The sequence below is a fragment of the Fukomys damarensis genome, unplaced genomic scaffold (assembly GCF_012274545.1).
Source record: "Fukomys damarensis isolate Sample0158 unplaced genomic scaffold, DMR_v1.0_HiC HiC_scaffold_14, whole genome shotgun sequence".
In the NCBI taxonomy this organism is placed as follows: domain Eukaryota; kingdom Metazoa; phylum Chordata; class Mammalia; order Rodentia; family Bathyergidae; genus Fukomys; species Fukomys damarensis.
In genome coordinates, this window is record NW_022900926.1 from 65002204 (window position 1) to 65013598 (window position 11395).

General features: G+C 50.3%; 1 protein-coding gene across 2 annotated transcripts in view; it reads right to left on the reverse strand.

Annotated features, from left to right (window-relative positions):
* Nucleotides 1–8383, reverse strand: part of Thbs2 (thrombospondin 2) — a 32155-nt gene extending 23772 nt beyond the window's left edge. The window contains exons 1-4 of one of the 2 annotated variants that reach the window (XM_010628897.3): nt 8204–8383; nt 5677–5748; nt 3796–4352; nt 2188–2272 (exon numbers count right to left, since the gene is read on the reverse strand). In XM_010628897.3, the coding sequence (XP_010627199.1) occupies nt 2188–2272; nt 3796–4352; nt 5677–5728 (694 nt within the window). In that variant the 5' untranslated portion in view covers nt 5729–5748; nt 8204–8383. Of the gene's footprint in view, nt 1–2187; nt 2273–3795; nt 4353–5676; nt 5749–6244; nt 6264–8203 lie in introns of those variants that run through there. The other variant, XM_033763409.1, reaches the window with a different exon arrangement.
* Between the last annotated feature and the right edge of the window lie 3012 nt (nt 8384–11395).

The following is an 11395-nucleotide window of genomic DNA, read 5'->3' on the forward strand; positions in this document are numbered from 1 at the left end:
CCCCCAATAAGCCTGCTCTCCCAGAAGCAGCGGTCCTCACACCCACACTCTGCTCTCAGGGCTCAACTCCCTGGCCGACCTTCATGTCTCCGGTTGTTCTTCCAGAAGGTGAAGCTGGAGATTCAGAATAGTGCGGGCCTGACCGTGGGCATCACTTCCACTATTCCAGAAGTCGCACAACCCCGCTGGAGACGCGGTTCATGTGCATGCGTGGGTAAATATGTGATTTACACATTCACACAGGGCAGCGTCTCGGCCATGGCTGAGACAAGGGTTCCAGACAGGGAAGCCTCATCCACCCACATCTGGGCTGCAGATTCCTCTCTGGGGCGACGGCCAGGGATGTACTCCCTTCAGACTTTCCATTGTTGAGTCCTTCCAGGTATACATTACAATCCTGCCGGCCATTCCATTATTGAGTCTTTATGACTTAGTCATAAACACTCAGTCCAATTCTCAAACTAAGGTTGGGAACTAACCTGAAATCATTATGCTATCACTCATGTATCCATGTTGAGGCGAGTGTAGCCCAACTACATAGAGAGTATATAGCTGTACAGGCACATAATAGAGACAGTACCTTGCACTAACTCTAGGTGGATTTTACTCAGCACGTGGACTTTCATTTTTAAACCTATTTAACTTATGCAGCATATTCGTTTTCCATTCTTTAATACATAAGCAAAACTAGCATGTGTCTTATTGGCCACTTTGCCTCCAATGTGAATTAGTTTGGTTGGGAGTAAAATCTCCCATCCACTGTGCATCCCTCCTGCCTACACCAGTATTTTCCATTATGAAATTTTAGTGGCTGGGCCCCTGGCAGAGCTGAGGTATTCTCACTTTTAACAGCCAACAAGGCCACGCTATTGCTCAGCGCCAACTCAGGCACTGGCTGTCTCCGTGAGAGCAGGCTTCTTCAGTCTGACGTAACAGTGCAGGAGCAGGGAACTCTCTCTGTGAAGCACCACCAGCTCCTGTGCTCTAACAGCTGTTCATGTGGACATGAGGATTATAAATCCTTAGGTCTATACTAACTCTTCATCAGGAAAGAATGGATTTAGATTTCTGTTAAAGTCTGATTTTTGAAGAGGGGCTTAATTTGTAAATGTTTGTTTTACATGTGTCCAGAAATTATAGGAAGCCACCCCCATTAGAACGCCTGTGGTTAGAAACAAGCGAAACAGTATTTACTGACAAAAAGCTGTAGCTTTGAGGTTAATGTGACCCTCTCTTGGCCATGGTGGCTGGCTCACCATGCTGCTGTTGGTCTCGTCCTAATTCAGGCCACACTGAAGTCCAGCGCAGGAGTTTCTGCAATTCACGCCCTGCTAAGGGGCACCCTCTTCACAAAAGCAGCCCAGGAAAGTATTAGCATACACACATCTGCACACTCTTCTTGCCTTATGCCTCACCCACCCAGAGGAGCAAGTGTGTGGTCTTGGATTGATGCTTGGATGCTGCCAGGCCTGAGGGAAGGGCCACAGCTGGCAGGGCTCAGAACCCCCTTCACTGAGATTCAGGCAATGACGGTGCCATTCCAGGTTAGGGACATAGACGCCTCCACATTCATTCCTGGTATGTGCTCCTTTAAAAAGCAATTTATAGTTTTCCTAACCTCAGAACTGAAGGGAAGAAGTGGTCTAGTGGGAAATATCCCAGTACTGAGTCACATAGCAGGTGAATTTCTCCTCAGGAAACCACCAGCAGGGTAGGAACGCCCCCCCAGGTGAACTGGGAAATGAACACACCCAGCTTGGGGCTCAGCTTCCTTGTTTGTAAAACAAGGGCAATGAAAGTGCCTGTTTCATAAAGTCATTCTGAGGGCTGTGTGTAAAGAACCTGGCACACAAATCTCACTTGTTAAGTGCTCAAGTAAACTCTGAAAATGCAACATAAGGTGCCAGGGGAGAGTGGGTGTGGTGTGGGGTTATCACGTTCACACAGCAACACTGGAGAAGGGGGAGCCTGTGTTTATCAGACTACAATGCCAGTAATTTATTTTTCAGCTTGTAAAATTATTCAAATATATTCAAAATGTATCCGTTGATAACTGGTCATTTTCAGCCTGGCAAATAGTAAGAATGCCTTACTCAAATACTGCTAGTTGAATGGCCACTTTTGCATCCATGCAGAGCAGGAACCCACTGAGGCAGGACAGGGATGCGTTGTGCCCAGCACACATACCTCCCTGGCCTTGCTGACAGCCTTTCCTTCTGAGAATATCGTCCACAGAATTCTCAAACACCAACTGGATGTTCTGCAGCAAACCCTGTGAAAACACAAACAGGAAGTGCCTGATGCAAAGCTAAGTGACATTTTTTAATGTACAAGGTTTTCCAACACTATATTGTCTCCTCTGGTTTAGAGTTGGCAGTTTTGAAATCTTATAATCAGTTTTTTTCTGTATCTGTTACTTTGGAAACCTGGCTTTTAGACACGACACAAAAAAATAATTTTAACATGAAAAATGTGCTAACCATAGGAAAACACTCCACAGAGAAGAACAGAAGAGGCCCCAGGGAACGCAGTGAATTAGGTCATCTGGCCACGTGCAGACAGACATTCCAGGCCACTTACTGCAGGGCACCGGGACCGTGGTGTCCTTTCCTGTGGCTGAGACCTCAGCACTCTGTGGCACCAGACTGCTGTGATGTGCCCTCATGCCACCAGAGAGATGCCCACTGATGAAGCATGAATCTGACAGCCTTTCCTTCACATAGCCAAGAGTTAACCTGAATTTATCTGCAGGAACGCATGGCTGTCTCAAGGACAATGCTGCACAGATGCCCCTGGACTTACAGCAGAGCTTCATCTGGATACATCCATTGTGAGTAAAATTAGCACAGGCTGGAAACATCTAGCACTCTTAGCCTACGGAATGCATGATGGGGACCAGGGCCCTGCAACTTGCCCTGGTCCCCTGTAGCCAGTGGCTGATCAGGCACCATGGACACTTCTGCCCAGCCTGGTGAGACAATCAGGCTATACAGTGTTAGGCCTGAAGAGATCCAAATTCAAACTCTCACACCATCACCATGGGGAGCAGTTGTATGTCGGGGACACTAGAGCAGACACACAACTGTAGGTACTCAGTGCCTCAAACCCTGTTCCAAACTTAACAAGCGACACAGAGCTGTTCTCTCATCAATCAGCAGCTCTTAGCTTAGGAGCTCTCCCATCATTTTGTTTCCAAACAAAGACCCTAAGAATGCTCTCAGCCCCAATAAAACAATTCTTGGGCTGCCAGAAACCCATGACAGACTGATACCTGGGTCCTCAGACGACCCTCAGCCCAGCCACTGACCCCCAGTGCGGGGAGAAGCAACCAAGGCACTCTCCCCACAGTGCAGGAGGTGTCCACTCTGTGTGTGCATGTCTGTGCCTCTGGGTGCCCGATGAGAGTGTACAGGTGCTCGTGTATGGTTTGTACCTATGCATGATGGCAAACGGCTGTGTAGTTCTGTATGGTTTTTGTGTGCACAAGTGTGTGATGTGTGGCATGCACTCACACTTGTCCAAGTACATGCACGTGCATGCACATGTGTGGTGTGTACAAATATGTGTCTGTGGGTGGTGTGTGAGTACACGTAAGAGTGTACTGGTATGGCTGGTACAAGTGTGTGCCTGTGTATGACCTCTGAAGGTGCCTATGCAGCTTGTGTAAGTGTGTGTGCCTGTGGCTCACACATGTGTGAGCATGGGTGCTATGTGTGTGCTGTGCACTTTTGCCAAGGTGGAACTCCACCTGTGAAACTCAGACACCATGGTAAAGTCTGTATTGTGAGTACTCACCCTGAAGTGACTCTCACGGGCAGCGCCTTTGGCCACATACAGCCTGCTCCTGTCTGCCTCCAGCTGCTCATAGAAGGGCTCCTCCAGGGCCAAGCTGTCCATGAGGTCACAGCCCACATACAGGCTGTAGGTATCGCTGGCCACCTGCACGGTGATGTTCTTCCACTGAGAGTCGGCCAGGCCCACATCCTCCAGGGACACTGTGTGCGGGGTGCCCTCCACCCAGTAGGTGAGGTCCAGGGTGTCCTCCGGGCCATTGGAGACGATCTCAAACTGCCTCTGGGAGGGCCCCGGGCCCTCCAGGGCCAGAAGGGTGCCTCGGGACCTGCCGTCCTGCTTCAGCTGGGCTGTGAGGAAGAAGCCGTCCTTCCTCCGCGTGGCCCTGATGATCCTATCCAGTGTGGCGGCATTCACTGGGGGGATGTAGTCGAACCGCACGAAACGGTAAGCCGGCACCCCAGGGTCCGGTCCTCGGAACTGCTTGGCGCCGATGGTCTTCCGGTTTATGTTGCTGACGCTGAAAAGGTCGAAGACAGTGTCCTCGTCCTGGTCACCAGCTGCCAAAGGAACCACAGCGGGAGGGTCACCACCTGCCAGGACCCAGGTGCTAAAGCACTGCTTTACAACATGGAAACTCCCGGGTCTCCCAAGTTTTTCACCCTTTCCACAAGGGTCCCAAGGCCATACATGATGCAAGTCACTCTCCCCATGAGGGGGAGTCAGATGGTCCGCAAGCAGCAGGACCAGCCCCGCCTGACAGGTAAGGAGCAGGCGCGGGAGCCAATAGCAGGACGCTCCAGTCCAGGCCCGTCTGCCCGGCAGCCTTTGCACAGGAAGCAACACTGCGACTGCGCCTCACTGCTGCCCTCCAGGGTAGCCCCTCCCCACCACCACAGCCTGGCAGGCAGGGGTCTGAAAACCTAGACTTGCCCTGTGCTGAGCACGGAGGTCAGGACAGCAACTGAAGAATGCGCTGCTTCCTCGGCGTCTACTACCCTCCATAACTATGAGAGCATCGCTTTGTCTCAGAAAAGTACAATCTCCGAATCCCACACACACTGTGGGTGGATCTGAGACAATGACGGGTCTCGTGTTTACAAGTGAATGGTTTTAAGTCACCATCCAACCACTAGTGAGGAAAGTTATCAGATCTTGCCAAAATCATAACAGTTTAAATAATTCAAAATAATACACTGAAGAGAAAGTTTTACAAAAGTGTAACTTTGCAGCTAATACTTGTTGGAACATTAAAGCGTAATACACACTCTTGCTGATAGAAGTGTGAATTTTACCACTTCCAATAGAGCCACCGCTGGAAATAATCAAAAATTTTAACTACTCTATTAAAATGGCAATTCTAATTTTATAATTTATCCAAAGGATACAATGGCAAATGCTAGTAATGACTTATTCATAACAACACTCCTTGCATCTTCATTTAAATGAATGAAAATAAAGTAACAGCCCACAGAGAACTGGTCTGAGAGCACTGAAGTGTATCTGAAACAGAGTATCATACAATCAGTAAAAATTATGTTACAAGAAAACAAATACATGGAGAAATATTCATGGTAAAAATAATTTAGGCAGGAAAAAAAGCAGGAGGAAAAGAAGCTATGTTTGGAGCTATAACAGGACGCAGGAAAGCTGAGCTTCAAAAGGCAAGAATCCCATCCATAGGTGAGAAGGTATTTCTCCCTAATAGCAAGATTTTCCAAAAATAAATCATCCCACGCTGTACAACTCACAAGTCAAATATATAAATATACCTATGTGGTAGGGAGTCAGAAGGCTCAAAAGTTAATACCCCAGCCCTGCTGCTCCCTGGTCCCCCACCTGTGGCAAGGCCATTCTATCGATGACAGGACTCATCACACTCACCGAAAGTGCTGGGCCATGCACACAGAGCCAGCAGAGCCAGCCCCCAGAGCATCCTGCCTCCTGCCAGTTCACCTAGGAGAAAAGCAGCCATATTAGTGAGGCGCAGACCCACAGCTCGAGTGCCAACTGCTCCTACAGACATTCTGCCTACACAGATCAGGAGCAAAGGGCCTCGCAGGAGCTCCACATGATGGCAGAAATGTCCTTTCCAACAGCCTGGATATTCCTGGTGTTCAGTCCTCCTGGCGACCTGTGGGTAATTGTGACTGTGACTGTGCCCATTCTGCAGGTGAGCAAGCGGAGGACAGGGAGGGTGATGCTTTGGGGAGTAACTGCTAATAAGAGATGTGGCCAGGACTTCCATCTAGGAAGCTTGAATTCAGGAAAATATCCAGGCTGGTGCCATAATCTGTGAAGGCATTTGGTGCAAATATCCAAAGGAAAAAACAGTTATGCACAATTTAATTAAGCAGAATCAATATTAACTGTATATAAAAGTTAGGAATAAATAATTTGGCACATCATTTTTATGAAAAAACAGAAGATCTTACTTCACAACAGTTCTTACCCTACTTTCCTATTTTCCTGCAGGCCTGTTTTTCCATTCTCAGGGATTCTAAATTGGCATGGTTCAGTGGACACTGGACCAGAAGTCAGGAGGCCTGGACCCAAGCCCAGCCTGCTCTTAACTCCTTGCAGCCTCCAGAAGCCCTGGGACCAGTGTGGGGCCAAGGTCCTCAGCACCTTTTGCAGTCCTCATGCTCCAATCCCTCCCGTTCTCAGAGTATTAGAGCTCTCTAACCTCTCAGTGTGAAAAGAAATCAGGAGTCTCCCACTCCAGAAATACTCTGTGAGCTGGAAGTGGGAAATGGTGGTCCCTGATCCCCCACGGGACCCCTGGGTCTCCTCCTGCAATTTGGAGTCCTGCTCAGACAGTGCAACCCACAGCTGGCAGCTGCAGTGCCACCCCTCACTTTGCAGGAGGCAGCAAGGTCTAACACATGAACTACAGCTCTGCAGCCTCAGGCAGAGCTGTGCTCCCCACAGCCACCCACTTAACCTCTCTGTCTCAGTGTCCTCCTCTGTGGATCGGAAAACAGAACTGCCCAGCTGGGTAGCTATGAGGAACACATCAGGCACTGAATATTCACTGTGTGCTGTTTGGTACAGTGCGCACAGGCTGGGGAGTGAGCTTCCCACCCTCGCCTCCCAAAAGCCAGGAGGAGTGACAGAGTCTGAGGCAGGGCCTCTTTCTTAAGAGCTTGTGCAGGACTAAGCAACAGAATGGAACCTGCACATAGGCAGCTCCCAGAGAGCTTTAGGGAAAGCACCCAGGTGCATTCGCAGGCTTCCTCATCCCCAACACTACTCCTGGAGCCCCTTTTTCCTGCCCTGTGCACAGTGGTGCCATGACTGGCTCTGCACAGAGACACACACTTCACTTCAGGGGCCCAAATTCAGAAGTCCTGGCTGAGATGTACCCTGAGCTCTGTTTTGACAAACTTGAGCTCCACTTGCCTGAGTCTGAATAAGGCTGATTCTTGAAGAAATACAAAGAATCAGTGGTCTGCGGCTTGTCACATGACACTGCCTTCTCATCTTGGGCCTGGGACACGAAGGCTGGTCCCAGCAGATGGTACAGGACCCAGTGACACCCAGGGGCACAGGACTGGGGAGTGGCACCATGCTGAGTGGGCGCTCTTGTCACTCCTGCCCAAAAACCTTTCTCCCTCATGCATTCATTCTGTGTCTGTGGTTATATTTTTCTAAGCATTTCTGAAGCCTTTCTACAACAGAATATAGTTGATGTTTACAAAGAATCTTAAAATTCTTTTTATATGAGCAAAGTGGAAAAATGACTTCACTAAGAGGTATTTGTGTAGCCCCACGAAGAACAGTGGGATGAATAGTGGGACTCTGGGATTAAGCCCATCTCCTGGGTTGAGGACCAGACGCAGACTACTGTCCCCAGTCCCTAGCAAGTGGCTAGCTCCATTTCGTACGCAAATTATGCTCCAAACTTAAAAACAGCTCTGTTCCCTGGCAGCATAGTACTTCCCACAGCCTTACTGTAAATTACAAATAGCATGCTGACACTTTTTCAGCTGTTCATAATGTTTAGAATTGCAATCTCAATAATCTCTAAGAGTTCTCACATTTTCAGAGAACTGTTTATAATTTCTTTGTCATGTTCCCTCCTCAGTAACAAACCTTTAGCATGGAAACTTTTTATTCCAAAGCTGAAAACACACATGTTACCCAGAGGAAAGCAGCCAGGTCCAAAGGGACAGAGCCGGCATGGGAGACACAGCTTGGCCCTCCCTGTGAGCTGAGTACCTGGGAGTTCAACTCAGTAATGAAAACTCCACATGAAGAAGCCTTAGCTCTGTGGGCGTGTGAGGCTACACCACCCTTTTAAAGTAGAAATCTTTGTCTCACTGTTTACTTCTGTCCACTTTTAAATCAAGAGCCTTTTCCGAAAATTACAGCCCAGTGAAATGACGTAGTAATTTAAAAGCGTGGTTACCTGTATATCACAAAGCAGCAGTGATGTCTGATTCCAGTATTCCAAGTCAGATCCAGAGGACACGGACAGCCCACGGTCCCTGCACACTGTCCAGTAGATGCAGCTCCCTGCTCCACGCAGCTGCCAGTGCCTTATATGCTCTTTCCTTGGAGTGGCCCTGTCAATCAGGCACTCGAGGACGCGCGCTTAATTCATTCCTTCGAAGGAATGACATAACTCCTCCTTCTGCTCGAGCCATTTGCTCCAGTACCTACCGTCCAAGTCCAAGTCCAGCCCCTCTGTGATGAACCCCGCCCCTCCTCCCTGTCCACCCAGGGCCTCCAGACGGGGACTGGGAGGAACCAGACACAAAGGGGAATGCAGGGACTCACTTTTCCTGTCTTTTCTCAGGAAGTAAAATGCTATAAATAAATCCAGTAAGATTGGCTGGGCTGAAACTTCCACTCTACTTAAGAGTGAAAAAAATGAAAGCTCTACACTTTAAATATGTTTCAAATTACCCAGCATGAAACCAGTCTTTCTAAAGTAGCAAGCAACAAAAGGTAAGGCACAAAGAGACCAGTAGGGACATATGACTGCTCTCTGCATTGGTGATGTTTCTGTACAGAAAGATTAATTTAATCACTTGCAAAATCTCTACTCTAAAGAGGAGTCTCCCTGTTTTTACTCCAGGCAGTTGGAAACAGAGAGTACTGCCTCTGCTAGAGAATTGGCTTTCACTTACACCTGCCCATCTGCTCAGTCGGGATCCAACATGAAATGCCCTACAGGTGTCCATCAGCAGCCTAAATTCACTAGGGACCCACAGTCAGAAGAAGAAAGGAGCCTCAGGGACAGGAAGTGCCTGTGCAGGAGACCAGGACTCCAAAGACCTGCAATGGCACTGAGTTTCCCACACAGCCCAGCACCCATCACCCAGGTCCACAGGAACAGGTGAAGAAGCAGGTCCCTTACCAGGAGGATGGGGACAGAGGAGGAGGAGCCATCACCCAGAGTGGGCAGAGGGGAGGAGGAAGGGGGTATTTCCCGGGTTAGATGGTGGACAGAGGAGAGGCTCAGTACCACCTGGTCCCTCCACCCACTCCCAGACACTGAGGGTCTTGGCACTTGGTCCTGACAATGTGTGATGATGGACACCTCCTCAAGAACGTTAATGAGAAGACTCATGGAGGTCACTCTCAGCCCCTTCTGATCTCATCCAGGCTGGGGACACCAGGCAGGATCCTGCGCTGAATTCTCCTGGACCCTCCTAGAACCTCCCATCCTCTGGACCCCCAGGCACACTTGGCTGGCAGGAATTCACACAGCTCCTGGAGTCCAGTGGGGAGTGTCAGGGAGGCTTCCTGGAGAGAATGCACACACCAACATCACATGGTGTGTACAGGGAGCATCCTTGGTGGCAGAGATGCCCTAGGCACGGTGCAGAGGAGCGGGAGCTCCTAGAGCACAGGGCACTGAGTGGTAGGCACAGAAGCCCCAGTCCCTGTGCACTCCCCCAGGCCAGAGGCCGTGAGGCTGGCAGAGCAGACACCGTGTCCCCACTGCAGCGTGGAGGCTGAGACTCACAGCACTCCCTGCAGTGTCATAGAAGGAAGGAACAGACCCACCATGATGAAACCACAAAGCAAGTGGAGTACACAGGGAATGGGGGCCAGCCAGGCCTTCCAGCCTGTGGAGAACTGAGTAGAATACAACATAGGCCAGGAAAGCCAGTCCATCTGCAGGAAGAGCAGAAAAGGAGTAGCCAGAGAGGCTGTGGCTGGGTTGCAACCCCTTAAAAGTCACATCTGGGGGGCCAGTAAATGTGAACATCTGGGAAATGGTCTTTGCAGATGGCACTGAGCAGAGACAGGGCCTTCCTGGAGGAGGCAGCCTTTCTCCTCCACTGCATCTTTATCCAGAGGGAATCAAGAGAACCCCAGGGAGAGACCCTGTGATGGGGCAGGCACTGCCTGGGGCTGTGTGATTGGATCACCAAGCATCACTAGAAGCACTAGGAGGTGCAGGATGCAGGAAGGGTTCTCCCAGGAATAGGCAGAGGGTGCACAGCCCCAAATTCAGACTTCTGGTCTCCTGGTTTGTGGACCCTCACTGTGGCAATGCCAAGAAACAGACACCTTGCCTTGGACACAATATTCCAGATGTTACTTAGCACTAGCCAAGTAACCTTGTCTACCCAACACAGGGATCCCTACAGCACAGGTCACCTCTGACTTGGGGCACCAGGACATAGAGAAGAGAGCTGGGCAGGCCATGGAGACAGGCCTGACCCAGTAGTTCAAATCACCATCCAGGTAGAATTGGAGGTCGACAGGCTCTTGACAGGCACCAGACTGCACCAGACCAGTGACTCCTGATCTGGAGACTAAGAATCCCAGCAGGAGGGTCGCAAGAGACAGAGAGTGGTAGTGAGCAGGCAGCGATCAGCAGCACACAGCAGGGCAAGTCGTAGGAGCCACTAGCCCACGCACTGGGCAGGAAGGCAGCATGGGACACTCAGACAAATTTACTAGGACCCTCAAAAAATAGGGGATGCCCACGGACAGGAGAGGATTCTGAGGGGAGTTCCCAGGCCTTGGTCTCACATCAGAGAAGGTGCTCAGGGAATCAGACCTCACCCTGTGATTAGCTTGGCTCTGTCCTGGGAATTTATTGACCATCCACCTTATGGCAAGTGCTGGCCAGGACCTGATGATGCTCAGGAAAGACAGTACCCATCAGGCTCCCACTGAGGGGCAGCACAGTCCAGCCAAGCAGCCGAGCCAGCCAGCCAGAACCCATGGTGGGACACAGCTTCATGCCATGCCCTGGACTCCTCTGGCCTCTGCCTGAGCTGAGCAGGAGCCAGGACAAGCCATTCCAGGAGGAAGTAGCAAGGAATCAGAGTCCAGATGAAGGACTTGGAGACCCAAATCCCAGGGCTCTGGACCTGTGAGACAGGAGGAGCTTATGGGTCCATTTCCAGTGCTGCTTTAGACTAGCAGAGCAGACAGAAGAGGGAGGAGTATGCACTCAGAGGGAGATGGCTGGTGGAGAAAGAGGAGGTGAAGTTTAAGGATGCCGGGGGTCTCGCCCACAAGGTACCAAGGAGGCCCTGGTGATACCAGGTGCAACAGAACCTGCCGTGGCAGGAAGAGAAGAGGTTCAGTCTCCACTGAGTATTGAGGTTTGTGGGGGTCATCTTCACTGCTA